This window comes from Dendrobates tinctorius, unplaced genomic scaffold (genome assembly GCF_039654945.1).
Source record: "Dendrobates tinctorius isolate UK_male_01 unplaced genomic scaffold, ASM3965494v1 ptg000068l, whole genome shotgun sequence".
Lineage (NCBI taxonomy): Eukaryota > Metazoa > Chordata > Amphibia > Anura > Dendrobatidae > Dendrobates > Dendrobates tinctorius.
Window position 1 is genome coordinate 2482192 of NW_027361736.1, and position 27463 is coordinate 2509654.

The window sequence follows — 27463 nt, forward strand, 5'->3', positions numbered from 1 at the left end:
ATTGAATCTCCCCCTCCGAAAGGGCTGTCTCCTCTGATCCATAGGGAATCTGGGGAAGCCTTTTTTCCTATCGCCTGCTTTCTCCAGAATATCGTCCAAGTTCTTGCCGAACAGGAATCGGCCATCGCAGTGGAGAGAGCACAATTTGGCCTTGGACTGAAGGTCACCCGGACAGCCCTTAAGCCATAATGCGCGTCTAGCAGCATTTGATAGTGACGCTGCTCTGGCTGTCAATCGCATAGAGTCCGCCGAGGTATCTGCCAAAAAAGCCGCTGCCCCGTGCAAGAGATACATGTCTGATAAGATCTTCTCTCTTGGGACCCTTGACGCCAGCTTCTCTTCTAATTGCTGCAGCCAGATCATGCGGGAGCGTGCCGTGCAGGTGCCCGCTATCGCCGGCTTTAGACCTCCTGCTGTCGCTTCCCATGCGTGGCTCAAATATGAGTCCGCTTTTTTGTCTAGCGGGTCTCTAAGAACCCCTGCATCTTCCAAGGGCAGGGCCGACCTTTTGGAAGACCTGGACACCGCTGCATCTATTTTTGGGACTTTGTCCCATATTTCCGTATCCTTGTATTCAAAGGGGTATCGTCTCTTAGAGGCGGATGGAAGGGCCCCCGATTTTTCAGGCTTTTTCCACTCCTTCTCAATAAGCGCCTGGATTTTCGCGTTTACTGGAAAGGTTCGTTTTTTCCTCTCCTGAAGCCCCCCAAACATGACGTCCTCTAGGGTTTTAGCCGCCCTTTCTTCCTGTAGGCCAATTGTGGTTCTAATGGCCTTTAGGAGGGCATCTGTATCTTCTACAGGGAAACATGGCTTACCCCCTGTGTCACTATCTGAGGAGTCTGAGGAGGATGATTTTTCCGCCTGAGATGATACTGACGCAGAATCTGAGGGGGAACTAGGGAAATCCTTCCTGCTTTTCTTCCCTTTTTTCAATAAGGACTTAATTGAGCCTTCCATTTCTGACCTGAGGGCCGATATTAGATTGGCTGCGAAACTAGGTGCTTCCTCCGCCATAGTCCGCTGAATGCACGAAGCACAGAGATCTTTTTGCCAGTCTCTTGCTAGGGGAGATTTACAAATAGCACAATCCCTATTGTTCTTCTTGCTTCCCGCTTTTCTGGGCCTTTCCTACAGGGTGAAGCATACAATAGAAAACCCCTATTAATATACTGCTAACATTCACGAAGATCACTCACCACCCGTAATCAAGGGTACCGGACTTGGAGGCTGCGTCAGAGCACCTGACCCGCGCTCTTTGGACCTTGAGGAGTGCCCCGACCTGCGGCTGGGGCGACTGCTGCTTGAATGGCTTCCATGCTTTCTGCCAGAGGGCTGTGAGGGAGGCAGGGACGCTGAACGTTCCTGCTCGGACTCCATCTTGCACCGCCGATCTACAGCTGTCTTCCTCCTTTTAAATTGCATGCCTCCGCCTGGTGAGCGTCTTCCTCCCCTCCCCCCTGCGACCGCCGGCCCAGCGCTTCAGAAAGCCGGCATCGCACCCGGCGCCATTACACCGTCGCCTTCTGCTGACGTCAGCCGGCGCACCTAGCATTCCAAGCGCCGCTGACGTCAGCGGCCGGAAGACGCCAGCGTCTCTCCCCTACCACGGGGATCGAGATGCGGCGTGCGCGAGGGGAGGGCGGCGCGGTGGGGGCTTCCCGGAGCCACCGGGATCCCATCCACGCCCGCACGAACCCGGAGCCCCAGGGACTGGGCTTCCAGAACCCGACGGCCGGCGCTACAGGTATGCTACCTGTTCTTCCCGTGCCGGGACGGGCCTGGGGCTTAATCTTTCTCTTCGCCTATGACAGGCACCGCCACAGTGGGATTCCTTCCAGGACAGGAACCCAACTGAAGCGGGGGAGAGGTGCCGCCCCTTATGTCTCAGTAGGTTCCTGTCCTGGCGGGGCGGATCCCTCTCTCAGGTGGTGCTGTCATGGGTGAAGGGAAAACAATTATTTTTGCATCGCTTTATTCTGAGAGCTATAACAGAGCTGTATGGGGGCTTGTTTTTTGCGGGACACGATGACGGTTTAAGTGGTACCAAGTTTATTTATAGCCGTCTTTTTGATTGTGCTTTATTCCACATTTTGTTCAGCAGTATGATGATAAAGCATTGTTTTTTGTCTTTTTTTATTTATTTTTTATGGTGTTCAATAAAGGGGTTAACTAGTGGAACAGTTTTATAGAGCGTTCCGGACATGGCAATACCAAATAGGTGTACTTTTAATTGTTTATATTTTTTTTCATACAAATATTTATGGATACATTATCTTTTGTTTATTATTTTTTTCAGATATTTTTACTATATAATATACAGGGGTTGGACAAAATAATGAAACAACTGGAATCATCAACAAAAGTTCTCAATTCTCCGAGGTATGGATTCATACAAGGTGTGAATTGTTTCCAAAGGAATTTTAGCCCATTCTTAAGTTAAAAAAAAACCCCTCCAGTTCTTTGAGCGACGATGGCGGTGGAAATAGACGTCTAACTTGAATCTCTAAAATCGACCATAAATGCTCAATAATGTTGAGGTCTGGGTATTGTGGGGGACAGATTAGACGCTCAACTTCATTACAATGTTCCTCATGCCATGCTTTAACGATTTAGCTGTATGAATTGGTGCATTATCATCCTGAAAGATGGCGTTCCCCTCCGGGAACAGTGCTTGAACCATAGGATGCACTTAGTCACCCAAAATGCCTAAATAATCTCAGCTGTTAATTCTTCCATGAAGGGATATCATTGGCCAGGCGGATCTCCACGAAATAGCACCCCAGATCATCACAGAACCTCCACCATGTTTTACGGTTGAGAGAAGGCAGTCTGGATGGCATGCTTTTTTTGGCTGTCTCCAAAAGTACACTCGGCCGGAGGTCGGAAATAGGGTAAACGATGATTCGTCTGAGAATATCACATATTTCCACTGCTGGAGGGACCAATTCTGGAGGTTTCTACACCACTCTAAACGCTTGGAAACATTTGTCATTGAGAGCAGCGATTTTCGAATTGCAGCTCTTCCGTGAAATCCAGATTTGTGCAGCTCCCGACAAACAGTTTTCGTGGAAACTGGGTTCTGTAAGTGTTCATTGAGCTCAGCAGTGATTTTCGGAGCCGTGGTCTTGCGATCCTCTCTCACAATTCGCTTTAGAGTCCGACTGTCTCTCTCAGTCAACTTCGACTTTCGTCTGGACCTGTGCTTTGCTGCGGACGTTTTTCCTTCTCTTTCAAACGCAGTCATTACTTTGGAGACAGTACCTCTTGACACGCAAAGCATTCGGGCACTTTCTGTTACACTAGCGCCTGCCATATGAGCACCAACAATTTGGCTTTTTTGAAAATCCGAGAGGTCCGCCATTGGTATCAGGTTTTCATCAATGTTCTTACAATTCTGCAAAACAAACAGTTAATTTTACAAACACATATCACATAACACAAATAATCAACTACAAAACATTACCATATGTCACGGTTTGCATGTTTACAACATGTTCGAAGATTATGATGCCAAAACGCTAGGCGTTTCCATTATTTTGTCCAACCCCAGTATATCTCTCTATATAAAAATCAGTGTGTGTGTGTGTGTGTGTGTGTGTGTGTGTGTGTGTGTGTGTGTGTGTGTGTGTGTGTGTGTTACCAACCAATCACGAAGCATCTTTCATTTCACCAGAGCTGTTCAAAAAAAGCTAAGCTGTGACTGGTTGCTATGACCAACAGTTTTCCTTGCAACCAATCACTAAGCATCTCTCATTTCACCAGAGCTGGTTAAAAGTAGCTGAGCTGTGATTGGTTGCTACAGTTGTGGCCAAAAGTATTGACACCCCTGCAATTCTGTCAGATAATACTCAGTTTCTTCCTGAAAATGATTGCAAACACAAATTCTTTGGTATTATCTTCATTTAATTTGTCTTAAATGTAAAAACACAAAAAGAATTGTCCTAAAGCCAAATTGGATATAATTCCACACCAAACATAAAGAGGGTGGACAAAAGTATTGGCACTGTTCGAAAAATCATGTGATGCTTCTCTAATTTGTGTAATTAACAGCACCTGTAACTTACCTGTGGCACCTAACAGGTGTTGGCAATAACTAAATCACACTTGCAGACAGTTGACATGGATTAAAGTTGACGCAACCTCTGTCCTGTGTCCTTGTGTGTACCACATTGAGCATGGAGAAAAGAAAGAAGACCAAAGAACTGTCTGAGGACTTGAGAAACCAAATTGTGAGGAAGCATGAGCACGCTCAAGGCTACAAGTCCACCTCCAAAGACCTGAATGTTCCTGTGTCTACCGTGCGCAGTGTCATCAAGAAGTTTAAAGCCCAAGGCACTGTGGCTTTTCCCACTTGACAACACCTCAGCAGACACTGACATGGTGGGAGAAATCTAGCATCCCCAGGAACATAAGCTCCAGCCATCGTCTGTCCCCCAGAAAGGAGCAGTGAGTACATGACAGAAATGAATCCCCCCTCCTGTGTGGTATCATAAAGTCTCACACATGAATGTAGTAAAGTGCACATATTAAATGTCATGTGGATTTAATATTTTCTCACAGACACTTTTATGCATTATTGATGTGTTACTGTGCTCTGATGCTGTGAGTTTTTTTAAAGTGCTACTTTCCCCATAATTCACCTGAATATACCCATATAACACGTAATGTTTTTCCCATAACAACCCATTAAATATGATACTATACTGCATACAGATGCTGTACATCCATGAGCAACTCAGCCGGACAAGTTGACGGTGCATGAAAATGTGTGTGAAGGTTTCTCTACTGTACTTGTATAAGGTTTGTGCCTGTCCATTGGTGAAGAGCATGACTGTGATATTTATGGTGACAGATAAGTGAGAATATCAGCCTGATCAGTAGAAAACCTGGGATCTTAGTGAACCATGTTTCTGTGCAATTTCACTATTCTACTTTTACTGGCTCTGACGGGATGATGTGGGATATTAGGGGTAGTAGTCCGATGGCTCTGGCTGACGGGACGATGTGGGATATTAGGAATAGTAGTCCGGTGGCTCTGGCTGATGGGATGATATTAGTGGTAGTAGTCCAGTGGCTCTGGGATGATGTGGGATATTAGGGGTTATTAGTCCTGTGGCTCTGGCTGATGTGGGATATTATAGTGAATGTGGCTATGCCCAGGCAGCGCCAGGCTCTTCAGCTAATATATATATATATGGAACAGTCATTTTTTGCAGGCACATCGCTTGTATAGCATGGGGATGCAACATCATCCCTTTGCTATGCAAACTGTCAGCTCTGCACTGACAGACAGTTGCTGATCATGCATTGCGCATGATGAAGCAGCTTTCCTAGCTCTGGTGAAAAAATAACAGACAATGTGATTTTCTGGATTTTTTTTTCTCAGTTTGTCTCCCATAGTTGAGGTCTACCTATGATGTAAATTACAGACGCCTCTCATCTTTTTAAGTGGTGGAACTTGCACTATTGCTGACTGACTAAATACTTTTTTGCCCCACTGTATGTAAACACATACACTCACTGGCCACTTTATTAGGTACACCATGCTAGTAACGGGTTGGACCCCCTTTTGCCTTCAGAACTGCCTCAATTCTTCGTGGCAGAGATTCAACAAGGTGCTGGAAGCATTCCTCAGAGATTTTGGACCATATTGACATGATGGCATCACACAGTTGGCGCAGATTTGTCGGCTGCACATCCCTGATGCGAATCTCCCGTTCCACCACATCCCAAAGATGCTCTATTGGATTGAGATCTGGTGACTGAGGAGGCCATTTGAGTACAGTGAACTCATTGTCATGTTCAAGAAACCAATCTGAGATGATTCGAGCTTTATGACATGGCGCATTATCCTGCTGAAAGTAGCCATCAGATGTTGGGTACATTGTGGTCATAAAGGGATGGACATGGTCAGCAACAATACTCAGGTAGGCTGTGGTGTTGCAACGATGCTCAATTGGTACCAAGGGGCCCAAAGAGTGCCAAGAAAAAATTCCCCACACCATGACACCACCACCACCAGCCTGAACCGTTGATACAAGGCAGGATGGATCCATGCTTTCATGTTGTTTACGCCAAATTCTGACCCTACCATCCGAATGTCGCAGCAGAAATCGAGACTCATCAGACCAGGCAACGTTTTTCCAATCTTCTACTGTCCAATTTCGATGAGCTTGTGCAAATTGTAGCCTCAGTTTCCTGTTCTTAGCTGAGAGGAGTGGTATCCAGTGTGGTCTGCTGCTGTAGCCCATCTGCCTCAAAGTTCGACGCACTGTGCGTTCAGAGATGCTCTTCTGCCTACCTTGGTTGTAACGGGTGGCAATTTGAGTCACTGTTGCCTTTCTATCAGCTCGAACCAGTCTGCCCATTCTCCTCTGACCTCTGGCATCAACAAGGCATTTCCGGCCACAGAACTGCCGCTCACTGGATTTTTTTTCTTTTTCGGACCATTCTCTGTAAACCCTAGAGATGGTTGTGCGTGAAAATCCCAGTAGATCAGCAGTTTCTGAAATTCTCAGACCAGCCCTTCTGGCACCAACAATCATGCCACGTTCAAAGGCACTCAAATCACCTTTCTTCCCCATACTGATGCTCGGTTTGAACTGCAGGAGATTGTCTTGACCATGTCTACATGCCTAAATGCACTGAGTTGCCGCCATGTGATTGGCTGATTAGAAATTAAGTCTTAACACACAGTTGGACAGGTGTACCTAATAAAGTGGCCAGTGAGTGTATGTACATACAGATACACGGGAGCACAAACATGCATGGGCGGAGCACATACAAAACAACACATGCATGGACGGAGACCATATAGAGCCAGTGCAAGAGACCCCAAACAGCCCTTTAAATAGTGCAATTGGCTTCTACACAGCCCTCCAAACAGTATATTGGCACCTACGCAAACCTTCACAGTATAATTGCTTACATACAGTATAATGGCCTCCACAAAGCCCTCCAAATATTATAATGCATGTCCAATAGTCCTCTATACAATATAATACACTCCCCAGAACCAGCACCTCACCCACCCCCCCACCCAATCATGGTCCCCACAGCGGCTGCAGTGTGCCGCTACTAGCAACATAGCGCTGGCTGGGAGACTTTGAGAAATTGCCCGGTTTGCTTCCCGTAATGCCGGCCATGGGGTGCAGGTGACATTTCTGCTGCAATTCTTCCCAGCATCCAATTTTTTTTTTAAACTTGTACGCCATGACTAAGGGAACAATTTTCCCCTAATACCATATCATAATTCATATCATATCATATCATACCATATCATATCATAATAATATCATAATTCTAGCAATGACAAGTATGAAGGGCCTGGGTTGTGTGATGTTAAACACTGCAGGCACATTATAAGGAAGTGCCCTCAAAGATGGGCTGTCGGGGGTCTTATGGTGGTTGCCCCTGCTGATTACAACAGAGTGCCAGAAAAACAAAATGCCACATTGTCTCTCATTGGCTCCATTTAGCATCCTTAGCAACTCTGCCACAACTGAGACCCATGCAATCAGGTGAGATATTTTTTACCATGAAGGATAGCGTGAGATCTGGCATCCCAGTCAGTTTAACACATGCATCAACGACTCCTTGGATCTCTGCAAATACAGTGGAACCTGCAGGAAGAAGCAGTACACAGAATTTACAGCCCATTATAAACTGCTCAGAGTTTTATAGTGAGGTGCACATTTTGAATACATAAGGTATATTGCCAATATTAAGTGCCCATTACGGTGACCGCGACCACGGGCCTCGAGAAACATGATCAACTATAAAGGTTTTTGCACTAGCAGATAACTTCATTTATGGCCATAGGCTGACAATACATTGTACCACATGTAGTCACCCACACTATTTGACATATTAGTAGAAGCTAGTATAGTTGGTAGAATTTTAGTCAAACAATAAATGTTTTCTCCTATACAGATGGGTAAGTAACCAGCAAATCAGACCATTTGTGTTTCAGAAAATATGTATGAACTGCACTAAAAGGGCTATTCTAAAGTTTGGAAAATATCCCAATCACTGAGACCCTCCACAGATCTCTGAAAAGCCCTATGTGAATGGAACAGTGGTCAATGATTCTTATGGGAGTGCTACAACCAGCTGAGGGTTGTAGTGGGCTATCTCTGGAGGTCCCATTAAGAGTGGGTGGGGGCGAACCAGCCATCAGACCTCCAGCAATAAGGGGATAATTTCCAAACTATAGAATACCCATTTTTAACCTCTATCTCTACTATGTGCAGTAAAACAGCATGAACTCCGCCCCAATTACATAAGTTCACTGTCTATACAACACATACGCTAGATATTGCCCAAGGCGGAACTTAATCTTTAGCTGCCCTCTAATGAAGGAGAAGCTTTTTAACACTTTACATTACTTTCACTGATCTGCAGCTTCAATGTGTCTTTTCCAAATTTGCATTGCATAATCTGGCGGCTGTTATTAAGCCAAATAGGTTGTTGCTTTTTGGCAACTTGGCAAATGCACCTCACTCTTTTGTACTGAACGCTGTAAAATATCTGACTGCATATAGTAGCAGGTTACAGGCCGATAAGAGCTTCTATGAATATATGACCATATAGCTGAGTCAGTAAGATGAGAATGTTACCTAATCAGTTCAAAAGTCACTAATCATATGTAGATAATATGCAGTGAAGGCGAGTTCAGAGAGGAATGGAAAGAGAACTTATTACCCAAATGGAAGCTATTGCTTAACCCCTTCATGATAATCAGCTTTCCATTTTTGTTTCTGCAATTTCAATCCCCCTCCTTCTTTCAGAAGCCACAACTGCTTATTATTCCGCTGAGGTGGTGTGTAAGAGCTTGCTTTTTGCGGTACAAGTTGTAGATGGCACCAGTTATTTTACAATAAAATTTACTGTACTGAAAAACATTCCAAGATGCAGTGAAAGGGTGAGGAAAAAACCCACACAAACTCACTTTATTGGGCCAGTAATTTTTTTTTTTTATGGTGATCATTGTGTAGTAGAAAGCTCCTGGCCATAGGATTCTCTAGGTCAGGACGACTGCAAAGATATTACAGTTATGTTTCTTTATATGCTTCAGTATTTAAAAACTATTATGAACAGCAGGCCTGTGTGAAGGCTTATTTGCTGCATTCTGCGCTGTCGTTTTGATGGATAACTTTCTGGAGGTACATACAAATTTTGATTGCCTTCTATGCATCTTGGGAGAAAATTTGTAATTCTGACAGTTATATTTTGTACCTTTTCAGAGCATCAGGTGTGGTGGACACGAAAACATCAAATAAGTTTTTAAAATGCCATTATTTTTAACTAATAGGGCAGTTGAAACGTTATTTTATTTTAAAACATTAATTTTATTTTTTAGTCTCCTTAAGGACTTTGAACCGGTGATAATACTATGGTATTGCAGTGTTACTACCCAGAGGACGACTAAAATGGCAGTGAGGAAGATCATGGTAACTCATTGGGTCTCTGGACTCGGTCATGGGCAAGTGGTGAACAAGCACCCTGGCGACCCCTGTACCTCACTGCACAGTCAATGATCCGCCGTGTCTCTGGTCACTACTGTTATAGGTAGATGCTGGCTGTATAGCACACACTCTTCAGTCTGCGCCAAACACCAGGATGTCACTTGTAAAAGAAATATACACGACAGGTCGCTATGAGGTTACATTAGATTTTTGTATTTTTAAAACTTTTTTAGAACTTTTTTCCCTTATCACAATCTATCAAGAAAAAAAAAAAACATGACATTTTTAACTGCCTATTTAGAAAGCGTTTTCTGCTCTCTCAGTGACACTTTTCAGAAGACTTCTTATCACAGATAGGATTACAATGATCTCCCATTCACAGCAGGGAATATCATGGCTCCCACAACTTCTGCTCCCTTCATGGTGACATTGGCACCGCTCATTAGATGCTTCAATACAAAGTCTATTGCTGCAAATATACATGTGAATTTCTTGAAAGAACAGGAAGTAGCAATCTAGAACAGCCCCAGTGTGAATACTGCAGGGTTATTTTTCATATAACAAAAATCTGTATTTTGCCAAAAAAAATTACCAAAAATACATTTACCATAATAACCTGATGTAAACAGAAGTTACGTTTTCTGATGAAACAGTCCCTTTACCATATTAGCATTGTTCCAAGTCACTGATTGCAATCCCACTGTCATTTCTTCCGAGCATTTATACATTCTCGGGCACATTAATCTCTTGGCACAATCTTTGCCAATAAATTAGGTGGTTTTAAAGGGAATCTGTCACCCATTTTTAGTGATATCTTGTAAAGCTATCACCCAATTGTGCATCCCATAAGGATTCTATTAGGACTTTTGATTCCCCCCGAACCCCGCACCTTTGATGCATAAATACCTTTTTTATCTTGGTGGACATGTATGGAAATCGCCGCGGTCCGGTCCGATGGGCAGGGCTTAGTCGCCTCCCCCCCCCTCGGCTTGCTGAACGTAATCTTCATCTGTGAATATCACAGATGCCGTAGTTTTCCGCGCTTGCGCATTGAAAAGGCCTACGGCGCTTGCGCAGTATGCTTTGCCCAACTGTGGGCAAAGCATGGTACTGCGCATGAGCCAGTATTTTTCAGCACGGTCTATGCCCTGGAAGTATTCACATGTAGGACACACTTCCAGGGCATAGACCGCGCTGAAAAATACTGGCGCATGCACAGTACCAATTATATGCTTTGCCCACAGTTGGCCTTTTCAATGCGTAAGCGCAGAAAAACTACGGCATCTGTGATATTCACAGACGAAGATTACGTTCAGCAAGCCGAGGAGGGGGAGGCGAATAAGGACCGGACCGTGGCAATTTCCATACATCTCCACCAAGATTAAAAAGGTATTTATGCATCAAAGGTGCGAGGGAATCAAAAGTCCTAATAGAAACCTTATGGGACGCACAATTGGGTGATATCTTTACATGATATCACTAAAACTGGGTGACAGATTCCCTTTAATAACTGTTAAGCTGTACCAAATATATGAGGTAGTTTGCAGCATTTCCTTTTTATAGTCCAGCATTTTCCAAATTAAATGTCTTGTTACATCTGTCTTAGGCTCTATAATTATCTGGTGAGCGGACATGAGATCTCTACAAGTCCCATCCACTTTTCTGGAACTGTAAGACACTGCATTCTTGGCACAGTGAGAATCTGCAGTGCTGAAAGCTCATTGTGGGAACTCAATCTCACTATATGGCTGATAGAAAAGAAAAGGGGGAGACAGGGCGCTTCCAATGCGTAGGTCTGTATGGAAAGTAGATGAGTGCACAGCAAGTGTTAAGGCCCCGTCACACTAAGCGACTTACCAGCGATCCCGACACCGATATCAAGGTGTCAGGATCGCTGGTAAGTCGCTATGTGATCGCTGATGAGCTGTCAAACAGACAGCTTCACCAGCGATCAGCACAGCGATGCCGAGCGTGCGGCATCGCTGGCCATTGCTGTAAAAAATAATAAAAAAAATAAAAAATATAGTTATTCTCACCTTCCGACGTCCTGTTCAGCCATCTGGCCTCTCTCCACGCTCCGGTCCCAGTGATCCTTTGCATGAATGACCGCGAGACTTTGTTATCCCTCGAGACTGTGACATCTCACGGTCATTCATGCAAAGGATCACTGGGGCCGGAGCGTGGAGAGAGGCAAGATGATTGAACAGGACGTCGGAAGGTGAGAATAACTATATTTTTTATTTTTTTTATTATTTTTTACAGCTGATCGCTGGTCTCCCGCCTGTCACACACAGCGATGCGTGCTGGCCAGTGGGAGACCAGCGACCAAAGAAATGTCCAGAGGTTTCTTCCAGCGATCCCGGCAGGGGGGCCGCTCGCTGATCGCTGTCACACACAGCGATCTCGCTGGTGAGATCGCTGTTACGTCACAAAAGTTGTGACTCAGCAGCGATCTCGCTACCGATATCGCTTAGTGAGACAGGGCCTTTAGGCTCACCTGATAGGGTTGTGAGAGTCACAACACCTATAATCGCATAAAACAGCTGCAGCAGTCTGCACGAGGTCCAAGGACTTGGTACAAAGAGAAGGCTGGTAGTGCAATAAGAGACTGCGCTGCTGTGGTAGAATTCAAGGTATCTTTATTGCCAACGCGTTTAATGAGCCAGTCCCAGCTCACTTCATCAGGGCAAGATACCCTGATGAAGTGAGCTGGGACTGGCTCAGGAAACGCGTTGGCAATAAAGATACCTTGAATTCTACCACAGCAGCGCAGTCTCTTATTGCACTACCAGCCTTCTCTTTATATGGCTGATAGAGAAAGACATGCATTACCTGACTTGTCAATGATTGCATCCACTTCTTCAATTACATCGAAATAGGCCTCATTGTTGGTGTACTTGACTCCTGCTCTCCTCCATGGTATATTTGACAGCTGTCCAGTTGGCAGGGTTTCCCCCATATTGCTGCTCCCTTTAAAACATGAGATTATAAATGAGAAGCTGGCAATCTGACATACTTAAAAGGGGTTGTCCAGGAGTAAGAAAAAGGTGTGTTTTTTTACAGACATTGCAACATTTGAACATGGCCTATGATTGGTATTGCAGTTTAACCCATCTCCACTGCAACACCAGACATAGCCCCTGGGCAAGTGTGGAATTGTTTCTGAAAAAAAAAAAAAAACACCCCACAGATTTTTTTTTCTTAAAAAAAAAAAAACCAAACAAACAAGAGTATTGAATGAGAGCACAAACAGTTAAAGAGGATCTGTTATCAGGCTATAAATGTACAGTTCTCTACATTTTATGCATGCTGCTTTTGAGTATTTAGCTTTTCTATTTTATATCCACCATAAAGTTCTGGTGATATGGATCTTTCTATAATGCGCTCAATGTGCCAATATTTATGGTTTTCACAAAAGGGGGGCTTCTCACAAGGTGACAATGCAGAAGAACATTCTAGAGACATGCCTCCAGAGAATCATCTGAGCAATGCCCTTTTGGCATAAAACAAAAAAACACAGAGGGCTTGTTAAATAAAACAGCCCATATCTCTGTAATTGGATGCTGGATGTAGAGAGACAAGCAAAAAATTCAAATTGAAATATTCATGGGAGCAGAGGGAATAAATGAAAATAAAATTGGCCTAGAGTTAGACACGTCGGCTCAGATAACCGGCCACTACAATTTCAGTTTAGTAACTTGATGCTAGAGCAGACCTGGGCAAAGTGCGGCCCGCGGGCCACATCCGGCCCTCTGGCTGTCTCAGTCCCGCCCACGGACCGTGGCAGCTGTGGGGTTGGCCGCACCGTTCCCACCCGCTCGCTGTCTCCCGCAGTCAGCATTGGTGGAGGAGGGGCCTGAAACAGCTGACGCGATGACGTCATTTCATCTCGTCAGCTGTGTACCGCCGGAGACTCAGCTCATCTGAGACAGCAGCAGAGGCAGGGCAAAAGGGAACGGGACCGAGGTGAGTATGTGGTGTTTTTTTCCCTATGTGTATAAATATGGGGGTGAACGTGGGGGATTCTATGGGGGTGTCATGCTGCACACAGGGAGGCTATGGGGGTGACATGCTGCACACGGGGAGGCTATGGGAATGAGGTATACTCATGCAATATATGGGGAGGGGAGGCTGTGTGGGGCCTCATTCAGTATGTGGAGAGACTGTGGGGCTCATGCAGTTTATGGGGAAACTGGGGAGGCTGTGTGGGGCTCATGCCATACACGTGGAGGCTGTGTGGGGCTCATGCCGTACACGGGGAGGCTGTGTGGGGCTCATGCCGTACACGGGGAGGCTGTTGTGAGTTCATTTTCCCCTTCGTCACTGAGGTCTGGGGAACTCCCTATTCTGGTAAAGGAAGGTAATGAGCCTGATTATCAGGCACCTGAGTCTAATGAGGATGACTGGCTGAGTGGAGTCACTGACTGGATATAAGGCTGCCGACGCCCTTCTGCCCTGCGGGTGATTTCTCTGTGGACTTCTAGGACACCAGTCTGATTCCTGCTTCCCTAAAGGTAAGTTTTTGCTTTGCCTGTTTGCATTTATGTTTTGTGTTTGTTTACCTTGCTTTTCTGGATTCTGCCATTCCCTGCTGGGATGAGCTGAATCTCCTTTTGCCTGTTGCTCTGTCTTCAGAATATTCCTGAGTACTGACATAGTTTTTTTGAAGCCTAGCGTCTTCAGGGCCTTTTTCACTGTCAGTCTGTTGGCTCTTATCTTCATAGGGTTTTTCACGGATTGCAGACAGCAGCCTTCCTGTCCTTTCCTATCTAGGTAGTTTTGGGCCCCGTCTTTGCTCAGTCTATCTTTCTGTCTGTGTTAGTGTTTTCATCTTGCTTCACCGTCATTATATGTTGGGGGCTGCCTATTGCTTTGGGGTCTGCTCTGGGGCAGTTTAGATTTCCCCTTTCTTTCTTTAGGCCTATTTAATTCTCCGGCTGTGATCGAGGGGTCTAGGGCATCGTAGGAACCCCCCACAGCTACTGTTAGTTGTTGTGATAGGATCAGGGGTCTGCAATCCGATAGCTGCCAACCTCTCTGGTTTTCTGGACTTAGCTAGCATTTTTGTTTTTGCCTCCTACGGTGACTCAATCATAACAGGAGGCTGTGTGGGGCTCATGCCGTATATAAGGAAGCTGTGTGGGGCTCATGCCGCATATGGAGGAGGCAGTGTGGGGCTCATGCCGCATATGTAGTAGGCTGTATGAGGCTCATGCAGTATATAAGGGTCTGTGAGGGAGTTCAAAGATATATAGGGTGGTGTCAGCATACTTAATTACAGGGCTGTGGAGTCGGTAAGCCAAACCTGCGACTCCGACTCCTCAATTTCCCTTACACCGACTCCGACTCCAACTCCACGACTCCGACTCCCACACATATTGCTTATATTTAAGTGAAAAATTTATTGTAGTACAATGTGAACCTCAGACATTTAATCATTTTTATGGTCCAATAATCAAGATATTTAGATAGAACAGAATATATATTGGTGTGCTACCCGGATTTCATTCTTTTTGGTACAGATACGATTTGGATAGACAGATATGGATAAATGGATAGAGCAGATTTCTAATCTGCTTTTGCTATTGAAAACATTATCTATGAGATCAAAAACCTTTCAGGTGATGCAGTTTTTTTAAAAAGATGATCAGCTTTTGCAGCTGAAAAACGTATCCTCAAAAAACACAGGAAAAACGCTGTGTGTGAATGTAGCCTTAGATCAGGAATATAACAGCCATTTATAGGACATTTCATAACTTTCCCAAACTCCTATGAAAAAATATTCAGCACATCCTGCATTGAATTACTGTACCCAATTTATTATATATTTTAGGAGTCGGAGTCTGTCCATTTTATACCGACTCCACCAAAATGAGACCGACTCCGACTCCACGACTCCGACTCCACAGCCCTGCTTAATTATGCTCAATATTAATAGATACCATTAATATTAATAAATTAATATTGAGCAGAATTAATTTCAAGCTATTAGTTCGGCCCTCCACAACAGTCATGGTCTCTCATGAGGCCCCTCAGGAAAATTAATTGCCCACCACTGTGCTAGAGGATGGGTTCCTGAAACACATTGTTAAGCTGGAGTTTTCACTCTCAGGTTTTTAAAACAGCAAAAGAGAAAAAGAGGGTTAGAGTGGTAGTATTGGATTATTTTTACGCTCTTTTTGGCAAAAAAAAGGAAATTGAAACTTTCACAATAAGAACAGAGGACATGGAGTAAAGTGATGAAATGTTCTAATACTTGTGGAAATAAACAGGCAAGCATGCTCATTGGGGACGTGTCAGAACACGTGTCACTAGTAACGGCTTCACTTACTCCACATGGAGAGCAGTGATTGCTCAGTCAACAATCTGCCAAGTCACCATTTACCTTCAGCCTCCTTACACACATACACATCCAGCTCACATCCGCTGTCTAGAGACTGAGTGTCGGTGACACTACATTACTCTGCGAATTAAAGGCATTTCAGAGTAGTGTATTCTTTTACGCTATGGTGTCCAAGCCCTCCTAAATAATAGAAGGAATCATTCAGGATTCATTCTTACCACACCCTGGCTAATAAAGTCACAATGCACCTTCAGTTCTGGAAAGTTGTCACACACCTGTGAGGGAGTTTACCACGGATCTCAGGATTGTAGGGGGCTTGATCAATTCCTTCAGAATATTAGACTCTGTGGCCAGAGGAAAGCCATTATCCAGCATCTCTTCAAGCAGCTCATACACAATGACCACGTTGTCCTTCAGACAAGTCTCGGAGCATTCTCCAAAGTAATCCTGCCAGACAGTTATAAAAATATTACTACTTAACCACAGCAGATACTAGTACTCCGGTGAAAAGAACTAAGCCTGGGATCAAAACATGAAGAAGTAACAGGTATTCCTCTTCACACTAAACTTGTGATGGAGGAAACTTCCCAGGAGAGCCGCTATTGTTTTTGGATTGTCAGATTCAAGAGTCCATATGCACAATCTGCAGCCAACGGACCAAATGTGGCCCACAAACATGTGGTTTCAGACATAACTGTGTGCGCACATGTAGGGTCCATATCAGAGAACAGAGACGGAGTGCCAGCATGGCTGTCTCTCACATAATATTAGTAGATCTGGGTCTCTGGACCCGTTTGGCACAGCAGGAACATGTATACTGTAAGAGCTACAGGTGGAGGTCTATACATTTGCCTATCTCCATTGTAGCTGAGTTTACAGTATACCCGTCTCTCTGCATTCTTCCTATGGGTGCAGGTTCTACTTTCTGGACTCCTATATAGCAGGCATCTATGGGGTGAACTTCTGATATACTAGAAATGTGTTGAAAGGAAATACTCCTATATGTTTTCTTGTGGTCATATAGCACTAAACAAGATCTTGCGAAACCGCTACGTCAAAGTTTATTGTCGCAAGGCATCGCTGGGAACGGGACTTGCCGGGAGCATCGCTGAGGCCTGGGGACGCCGGAAAGTGAGAATAACGCCATTCTTTATTGTAATGCTATTTTTTACAGGGATATGGTACCCAGAGCCTGGTCGAAAATCTCCTTTCCTCCAGACCCTGGGTACCATCCGCACATTTTCCACTTTGCGCATGGTGGGCATAGCCACATGCGGAAACTAAGCAGAACAATGCATTCCTATGTGTGCGGAATTCCAGTGATTCCGCAAAAAGAATAAGCATGTTGCATATTTTTATGCAATGCGATTCCACCACGGAAAAATACGCAGTATTAGCACAGCATGTGCGGAATGCCATTGAATACAATGGGTTGCTTATTTTATGCGTTTTTGAAGCGTTTTCGCGGTGAAAAAACGTGGCAAAAATGCATAAAATCCGTGAGAATTCCAGACGTGTGCCCATAGCCTTCAAGTGAAACTGTCAGCAGGATTGTGCACAGTAACCTAGTGTCAGGTCGGCGCCATTATACTGAATAAAATGATACCTTGGTTGATGAAATAGTCTTGTGGTTGTTGTTTAATCTGTATTTTCAGTTTTGAGTTAATGACATGCTCATGCTCCAGGGCGGGGTCTGCTACTGCACAGGCGCGGCCGCCATTTTGATGAATGTAACTTTTTTTTGTAACCCCAAAATATGATATGTAGTATGTAAAACAAGGGGCAGGTCAGTGAGGGATCAGTGCCCTGTCAAAAGCCATACAGATGATACCTAAACAGAGCAGCACATAAAGAAAGACACACAGCAGGAGAATCTCATTATTTGAAAATAAAGATTAAACAACCACAAGACGGATTTAGTCACCCAGGTATCATTTTAATCATTAAAATGATGCCAACCTGAAATTGTATATAGTTTAAAGAGCAAAATCCTGCTGACAGATTCCTTTTAAGCCATGTCCATGCTGAAGGCAATCAGCAATCGCTGATCGGCTGCTGCTCCTCAATATCTCAATTTTCCTTCCGACGGAATAGTAAATGCCGCAGTTGGCCAACTGCTGACAATTATCTGCAGCACTCACGTGACATGACAATGATAAACAAATGCTGCCAACACTGAGACTTCTTAATGCTTTAATCTCTGAAAAAAACATTTAAGAATTAAATTTAGGGCATTTCTAAAAAAGATTACCTGGAATGTGTCTGCAACACGATGCAAAAATTCAATGACGAAAAGTGGTGTCACTTCACTCTGAACTACTGCCACAAAGAATATTTTGTCTTTGTAAATGCTGATAAGATAGTGGTGTGGCGTAGGAATGACCGGGGGCACATTCTCAGTATCTGCCGCTTTATCCTGTGCTTCAAAAAAGTAGTCGCAGACGGAACGGCTCACAATACTTTTCCAATGCTTCTCTAAGAAAATGTCACCGGATCCATTGATAAGAAAGAGGCTGTGGATCATTTTCTGCAGAGAAAATATACATGTTATACATATATACGGTACTTATTTTGCGGATTATAAGACGCACCCCAAATTTTGGGGAGGAAAATGAGCAACATTTTTTTGCTTAACAAAATAATGGCGCGTTTATAGTCCGCTTTTAAAGTAGCTTACCAGGGGAGTGGGGCGCAACTGCACTGGAGCGGGATACCAGGAGGCAGGGTTGCTGCTGCAGGGAGCTGGTGGCAGGAGGCGGGAGATGCTGCGGGCCCCAGGCTTTGAGGAGGGGGGTGTTCGATCATGGGAGGCTGCGGTTGGCTCCGTGCTCCCACACTTCCCATCCTTTTTACTGCGGTGGACTTCAGGAAAATGTCAGCTGGAGGTGGTGCATGCGCAGATTGAGATCTCAGCTACAGAGTTTTCAATCTGTGCATGGGCCCCCTCCAGAGGCCATTTTCTCGAAGACCTCCGCTGCCGAAATCCCCCTTCTCCAAGCCTGGGGCCCGCTGTCGCTAGCTTCCTGCAGAAGCAACCCTGCTCGCTAAGCTACTTTCAGATTATAAAAATACACCCCATTCCTCCCCCCCAAATCTGAGGGGAAAGAGTGAATCTAATAATCCGAAAAATACAGTACGTGCCACGGATGGAAAGATATCACTCACTAGTTTCAAATCATCTAATTTTCACCTGGGATGCTCAGTTGGTGAAAGGCATAGATGTAAGCATTTATTAATCATCCACAGGGAAAAATGTTCTGTTATCAGTATCTTTCAAGTTACTGCAAATCCCTGACATCAAGACGACTTGTCTGAATGGTCTTTGAAGAATCAAATGCCGTTCCAACTGGATTTCTGCAGTGTGATAGGGGTTTCAGTTACCATTGGTATTTTTTCTCTGAACATGTCCTTTTGCTCACAAGCGAACAAACAAGTGCAGAAAAGAAACTTCTTAACTCTGATCTTATCTTTGTATTCTGCGGCACTGTCAGTGTTCCATGGGAATCTTAAGTTTAAGGGGAGTCAGACGGAACTACCAGACTTACTGCAGAAAGAGTGTGAACAGGGTCCCTTTAAAAAGATGGATTGGTGAATTTCAAAATTAATAATAATGCAAAAAGTGACATGTTTCTATTCATAAAAGTTTGAACTTTCTAGAACAAAAATTAAAAAAATGTGTTTATTATTATTTTCTCCTCTCCATGAAGAGTGATACACTTGTAAAGTTTAGGTTATAATTTATGATAAGTCCAATCATAAGCAGTCAGGCAGACATGTAGCAGAAAAAAGTGCACGCTCCACAATAGCTTAGAGCAGGTTTCTCAGTGTGAGAAATGTTAAGACTACAGTCTGATCTCACTGCAGAGTGACTACAAGTGTTGGGAGTAGCGAGTGTGATTACTAACATTTTCAGTTTCTGTATCACAGCAGCCAGGTGGGGTGCAGGGACTGGTAGCGGGAGCTTTGTCTCATTACAAACACCTTTTCAGCTCTCTACTCAAAGTTATGCAGTATCCCCCTCCCTCATACTGGTTGCGGAAAGATGTGGGGAATGGGTGTGTTTTTTCCCTTGTGTTGTTGCCCACTTACGATTGGTCAATGTCATGCAACGCGAGAAGCATACGACCCCAGAGACAAATCTCTGGTAACACCCCCTTGGAATCATGATAAATTATAATCAAAGCTTTACAAGCTAATATCTCCATAACAGAAATAAGAAATAAAATAAAAACTCCATTTTACTCAGCTCTGCAGCCACAATTCTGTAGTGCTATGACCGAGTGGTCATGTGACCACAAGTATGTGATTACTCATGCTCAGCCTCACTCACGTTCCTGGGGCTCACATACGGTTGTTACTTCACGTGAGCCCTGCGGCTAATTAGAGCTGACATCACTGTTCCCACCTTTGGACGCATGAGTAATCAAGAAGTGAGCGGCCAGCAGCAGCCCTCACTTCCTGTTGATTACTTATACGTTCGTAGGCGGGACACTGATGCAGTTGCTGATTGGGCGCAGAGCTTAAGTGATTTAACAACCTCAGGTGAACCCCGGGAACGTGAGAGATGACAGCAGGAATAGCACCGGCATCATAGTTGGTATATATTTTAATGGGGCAAACATTAAGATTGAGAAGAGGGTTGTCCTAGGAGTGCACAACCCCCTTTGAGTTGAACAGCACAAATCCATTTAATGTGTGGCAAACACTGAAAAACGGCACCTATTCAGATAACTCGCAGCTGATCTACAGCTCTCTGAAACAACTCATCCACTATCTATGCAGCTTTGCTGTTCAGCTCCATTAAAGATTAACATCCAGACACCACCGATAACAGCCGATTGGCGGAGGTGCGGCAGATCTGAGAAAAGTCATCAGTATTTTATGCCCTGACAATCCCCTTAATCATTTTTTTGTTAATTCCATATAAATGAAAAGTTGGATTACATACCGGTAATGCTCTTTTAATGAGTTCACGACAGCACCCACTGGAGAGAGGGATCCGCCCATATGAACAGGAAACCTACAGAGAGAAAAGAGGGAGGTCCGCCTCTCCTCCTCAGTTGGATTTCAGAGTACCCAGAGGACAGCCAATTATTAGGCCATTATATTATTCAATATTTTAATTTATCAATTCTATATCTAAGAAGGTGTATATACACTATGTTATCTTCTAGGGAGGGTAGTGAGCGGGTGCTGTCGTGGACTCATTAAAAGAGCATTACCGGTATGTAATCCGGCTTTTTACCCTTCGCCACGACAGCACCCACTGGAGAGACTTTCAGAGACCTTCACCTGAGAGGGACCACCGTGCTGAGGACCGCTCTACCAAAGGCTAGGTCAGATGAGCATGATAAATCTACCCTATAGTGGTTATAAAAGGTAGAAGACGCTGACCAAGTTGCAACCTTACATATAGACTCGATTGCGACGTCTCCCCTCTCCGCCCATGAGGATGCCATAGCTCTTGTGGAATGTGCCGATACCCTCCGGAGGATCTTCATTTCTCGCGGAGTATGCCAGATAGATCGCGTCCCTGATCCACCGAGATAGGGTACCCCGTGTGACTCCATAGCCCTACTTCTGGCCCTGGAAGGATATAAATAGAGCCCTACTCTTCCTCCAGCTGTTAGACCTCTCATTGTATTGTAATACTGCTCTTCTCACGACTTGTGTATGGAATTTCTCTTCCTCTGGAGTAGAAAGGTTACTAAAGAATGAAGGGAGGTGGATTTCTTGCGACCTATGAAATTTCCCCGCTACTTTTGGCAGATATAAGGAGTCTGGTTTTAATATCAACTGATCCTGGAATGTTAATAGGAACGGAGGTTCTATTGAAAGTGCCTGTATGTTGATGACCCTCCAGGCTGAAGTTAGTGCCACTAAGAGTACCGTCTTAAGAGATAGGTGCTTAAGGGATACTGAGTCTAATGGTTCAAAGGGGAAACCTGTTAGGGCATCTGGTACCAGATTTAAGTCCCAGGGAGGCACTCTGGGTATATGTACTGGTTCGCTCCATTCACAGGCAGAGATGAACCTGGATATCCATCTATTGCCTGCCACGTTATGATTATAGAGGGCCCCTAGAGCAGACACTTGAACTTTTAGTGTGTAGACAGATAGCCCTAGATCTTTCCCTTTTTGTAGAAATTCTAGAATGGGTGTTATCGGGATTTCTCTAGATTCCGGAGATGTGTGGAACTCTAGGAACTTCCTCCATAACCTGGTATAAATTTTTGTAGTAGTCAATTTTTTACTTTGTATGAGAGTATTGACTAGCCCCTCCGTGAACCCCCTTGCTCTCAACATTTCCCTCTCAAGTTCCAAGCCATCAAGTGGAGATTGCCCACTTGAGGATGGAAGAATGGCCCTCGAGAGAGTACCTTGGGGGTTGAGGGAAGCAACCAAGGGTCTGTCAGTGACATTGCTTGTAGGCATGAGAACCATGGCCTTCTGGGCCAAAATGGCGCTATTAAGATTACTTTTGCCTTTTCTGCCCTGATCTTCCTGATGACCTGCGGCAGTATTATGATTGGGGGAAAAGCATGCCAGTCCGAACCGCCATGGGGCTTGGAGGGCATCCAGAATTTCCGGGCAGTCTGCCACATTCAGGGAGGCCAACCTTCGCACCTGTCTGTTTTGTTTGGTGGCGAAGAGACCTATCTGGGGAAGGCCCCACAGTGACACGATGTGTTCGAATATTTGCCGGCTCAGGCACCACTCTCCTTGCCGTAACGTGTTGCGACTTAGGAAGTCTGCTTCCGAACTGTCTCTTACTCTTATGTGGAGAGCTGAGAGAGAGAAAAATTGTTTTTCGGCTAAGGATAAGATCTTTCTTGCGGAAGACATTAGGCTGTCCGATCAAGTTCCGCCTAGCTTGTTAAGATATGCTACCACTGTGGTGTTGTCTGAAAGGATTCTCACATGTTCCCCTTGTAGCTGCAGAAAGTAGTGATATAGCGCATGACTAACCGCTTTCAGCTCTTTTAAGTTCGAGGAATCCTGCCTCTCGCTTATATCCCACCGGCCTTGGGAGAAGGTCCCTCCCATATGAGCCCCCCATCCAGTAGGGCTGGCATTGGTAGTAACTATACAGGAAGGTGTTATTACCCATGGTACTCCTCCCGATAGGTTGTCATCTAACCACCATGCTAGGTAAGTTAGGACTGTTTGGGATAAGGTGATTTTCTTTGCCAAATTCCCTCCGGCAAAAACTTCCTCTCGGAGGATTTGGTGTTGCAGTTCCCTGGTATGGAACTGGGCCCACTGAACCGCCTGAATACAGGAGGTAAGGGACCCTAAGAGGGACATTGCTCCCCTTATGGACATGCCTGGTTTGTCCATTGCTAATCTGATCTTTGTTTTGATAGTTGAGATTATTACCTGTGGAAGCAGACACTTTTGCTTTATGGAGTCCAGTTGGAGACCTAGGAAGGACTGGACGGATTGCGGCTCGACTCTGGATTTCTTGAAGTTTATAATCCAACCTAGAGCCTGTAGGGATGAGATTGTGTCATTAACTCGTCTACTACTTTGTCGAGCTGAGTTCCCTATTATTAAAAAGTCATCCAGATAAGGTACTATCAAGGTGTTCTTTTGCCGTAGGAAGGCCATTACTTCCAACACCACCTTCGTAAAGACTCGTGGTGCGATGGAAAGGCTGAATGTCATGGCCGTAAACTGGAAATGGTGTATGATGCTATTGAGGGAGACCGCCACTCTGAGGTATTTCTGATATCTGTAATGGATGAGAAGATGATAATAGGCATCTTTTAAATCTAAGCCGGCCATCATACAATTGGGGAACAGAAGCTTAATTGTAGATCTAATAGACTCCATCTTACACCTATGGTTTTTGACAAATGTATTAAGCTTTTTTAGATTGATGATTGTCCTGAATGAGCCATCTGGTTTAGGGACCAGGAAAAGAGAATAGAATCCTCTCCCTTCCTGTCCTTTGGGTACATGGACCAATACTTTTTTGCCCAATAAGCTTAAAATCTCAGCTTCAAGGATCCGCTATTGGATTGGTGAGCTGAGAGATGTTATAATAACCGCATTATGGGGAACATGATGAAATTCTATTTTTAGCCCCTGCCTAACAGTGTCCAGGACCCAAGAACTGGCTGTGATCTTTTCCCATTCTTGGTGAAAAAAATTTCAGTCTTCCTCCTACTGGAGGGACTGGCTCTTTAGTGTGTCTCTACGGAAGGAGGAACCTTTAAATATGGCACCTTTGTTTTTGTCATCCTTTGTGGACCAACGATTTTGGTTTTCCGCTGGTCTTCCTCTACCAAATGGCTGTCTCCTAAATGCCCTCCTATAAAATGGGAGAGAGGGGTTAGGGAAGCCCTTTTTTCTTTCCTTCACCTTGGTGAGGGGGATCTCATCTAGGGTTTTCCCGAACAGAAACTCACCCTCACAAGGAATGGCGCAGAGTTTTGCCTTGGATTGCGTATCGACTCTCCAGCTTTTAAGCCACAGACTACACCTGGCGTTGTTAAGCCTGCTGTCCTGGCTGCCAGACGTAATGAGTCAGCAGAGGCGTCAGCTACGAATGCAGCCGCACCACGGATCAAGGGAATAGCGGCTCGTAATTTGTCCCTGGAGGTTTTTCCTGGGCTATTTGCTGGTCTTGTTGATCAATCCAGACCAGCATAGAACAAGCCGTGCAAATGCTGGCTATTGCTGGCTTGAATGTGCTGGTAGCTGCCTCCCAAGCCCTTTTCAGTGAGGCATCGGCTTTGCGGTCAAGTGGATCTTTTAGTACCGCTGCGTCCTCTACCGGTAAAGAAGACTGCTTTGAGGTAGAGGCGACCGCAGCGTACACTTTCAGGACCTTGGACCATGTTAATAACTCCTCGTCACTGAAGGGGTATCTTCTCTTGGAGGCCGAGGGGAGGTAATCTCTCTGGTCCTGTTTCTCACGCTCTTTCCCAACCAGAGCTTTTATGGCTGGTATAACAGGCAAGGCTCTCCTCTTGCAATCAGTAAGTCCTGCAAACATTACCTCCTGCGTTGTTTGCGGCCCCTTTGCCTCTGTGCACCCCATGGTGTTTCTCACAGACTTTACTAAATTGTCCATGCTTTCTAAGGGAAAACAAGAACGCCCCTCCATATCTGAGGAGGATGGCGATGTGGATGCATCAGAGCTATCAAAGATTCCAGCCTCGTCCGAGTCTGAGCTGGCCACAGTCTGCTTTTTAGTCTTAGTATGTGTAGGAGTACTACTAGACTGGGTTAGGGCCTGTAACTCTTCCCTTATTGCCTTTATATCTGTGGCTGACGCGGATGCTTGTTTTGCAGTATCGCTAATGCATCTTTTACAGAGCCTTTTAGTGTAAGTGTCCGGTAGGAGGCGTCTACAAAGGGCATATTCTTTATTTTTTTTATTTCTCTTTTTTCTTAGCCTGAGGGAGCGAAGGAGAGCGAAAGGGAGAGAGAAAGAGTATTTGTCAGCTTGATAGGCAGAGTGTCGTCCACTCACCCAGAGAAGCTGTAGGTACCGGATCAGGAGGCTGAGATGGAGGCTTGTTGTCATGGCTTCTATCCGAGGAACCTCTGCCAGAGTGGTCCTTGGATGCTGCCCTGTCACCTGCCAGGAGATGCGTGCCTTGTCCTGGGGAAGACATGCTTGCACGCTGGGCTCCCTGCTGCAGGGCTTTTTATGCTCCACTATATTACCCTTTGGTACCTCCCCCCGGGGGGCGCCTCATCAAGGTGGGCGCGGCTAATTAGCGTGTGCGCGGTCTGGTATCCAGTCGCCGGCCCGCGCTGCTTATTCTCCTCCCTTTTTTTTTCCCCTCGCAGCTGCCTTTGGGCAGTCTCGCGATGCTCCCGAGACCGTGCGTGCAATCTGTAGCTGGGTATCTCCGGCTAACCCGGAAGTTCTCCCTTACCATATCCGGTGTCGGCCCTGCATGTGCGCAGCCCCTCCATCTATGTCTTTCCTTCTGGGGCCGCGCTGAAGCCATAGGGGGATCGGAGGCTGTACACTTTTCCTCCGGCCCCATGCTCCCACACGGGCCGGGACGGCCATATCTGGACCCCGGCGGCATGTGTATTTGCAAGGAAACCGCGGGCGACCTTCCCCGGACCCGCTGTTTCTGCCAGTGCTGATGCTGCTGCTGCTTCAGACGAGGGGGTAGCCAGATTACAGTACTCCCCCGTCGTTCCCACTGAGACTGCACAGGCGGCTCCCTGGCCCAGGTATGTTCCGTGTAGAAGAATCCTGTGGTTTCCCATAGGAACAGGAAACCAACTGCGGAGGAGAGGCGGAACACCCTCTTTTATCTCTGAAAACAAAAAGCAAAAAACACAAATATCCTGAACTAAAAGTAAAAAATATACTGCAAATAATGCATAAAGGTAATAATAATAAGGGTATTTAGTAAACATAATTTTGATCAAAATAATGAACAAGCCATCCCGCCACGTCACGGCAACCCTTGTGGGACAGTCCCTACTCTAGTATTTAAAACCTTTTCACTTGCCAAGTGGCGTGAATGTGAATAAGGGTCGAGCGGCTGAACCACTTGTAACAGCTTAGGCCAGACTGGATGGCTTTCCCAGCTCAGAAAGAGGGCGGTCACACCCATATATGCACTGAATGCACAATGAAATGAATAAAAAACAAATCTGAACTGAGAAAAGTAAGTTAATGTGTATGCACAATGTAAGTGCATATTAACACATGACCATTAACCAGAGAAAACAAAAAGCAAAAAACACTTTTAGTTCAGGATATTTGTGTTTTTTGCTTTTTGTTTTCTCTGGTTAATGGTTCCTAGACTGTAAGCTTGCGAGCAGGGCCCTCACTCCTCTTGGTATTTGTTATAATCTACTGTATGTGATTATTGTTATGCTGTAATGTCTATTGTCTGTACAAATCCCCTCTGAAATGTAAAGTGCTGCGGAATATGTCGGCGCTATAAAAATAAAATTTATTATTATTATTACACATTAACTTACTTTTCTCAGTTCAGATTTGTTTTTTATTCATTTCATTGTGCATTCAGTGCATATATGGGTGTGACCGCCCTCTTTCTGAGCTGGGAAAGCCATCCAGTCTGGCCTAAGCTGTTACAAGTGGTTCAGCCGCTCGACCCTTATTCACATTCACGCCACTTGGCAAGTGAAAAGGTTTTAAATACTAGATTAGGGACTGTCCCACAAGGGTTGCCGTGACGTGGCGGGATGGCTTGTTCATTATTTTGATCAAAATTATGTTTACTAAATACCCTTATTATTATTACCTTTATGCATTATTTGCAGTATATTTTTTACTTTTAGTTCAGGATATTTGTGTTTTTTGCTTTTTGTTTTCTCTGGTTAATGGTCATGTGTTAATATGCACTTACATTGTGCATACACATTAACTTACTTTTCTCAGTTCAGATTTGTTTTTTATTTTTTTACCCTCTTTTATCTCTGTAGGTTTCCTGTTCCTATGGGCGGATCCCTCTCTCCAGTGGGTGCTGTCGTGGCAAAGGGTAAAACAGTAGATACTTGGTCGTTCAGATTTACAATCTAGTCAGTCACCATAGTAAGGCCATGTGCACACGATGCATTTTTACTGCGGATCCGCAGCGGATTTTACGCGCAGAAACGCTGTAGATCCGCAATTTACAGTACAATGTAAATCAATGGAAAA

The 27463-nt window shown here is 44.9% G+C and overlaps 1 protein-coding gene across 3 annotated transcripts in view; it reads right to left on the minus strand.

The window, feature by feature from the left end:
* Positions 1-27463, minus strand: part of AP3M1 (adaptor related protein complex 3 subunit mu 1) — a 141426-nt gene that overhangs the window by 45839 nt on the left and 68124 nt on the right. For all 3 annotated transcript variants that reach the window (XM_073581040.1, XM_073581042.1, XM_073581041.1), the window contains exons 2-5: positions 18065-18340; positions 16089-16260; positions 12303-12440; positions 7540-7625 (exon numbers count right to left, since the gene is read on the minus strand). In XM_073581040.1, the coding sequence (XP_073437141.1) occupies positions 7540-7625; positions 12303-12440; positions 16089-16260; positions 18065-18340 (672 nt within the window). The remainder of the gene's footprint in view (positions 1-7539; positions 7626-12302; positions 12441-16088; positions 16261-18064; positions 18341-27463) is intronic.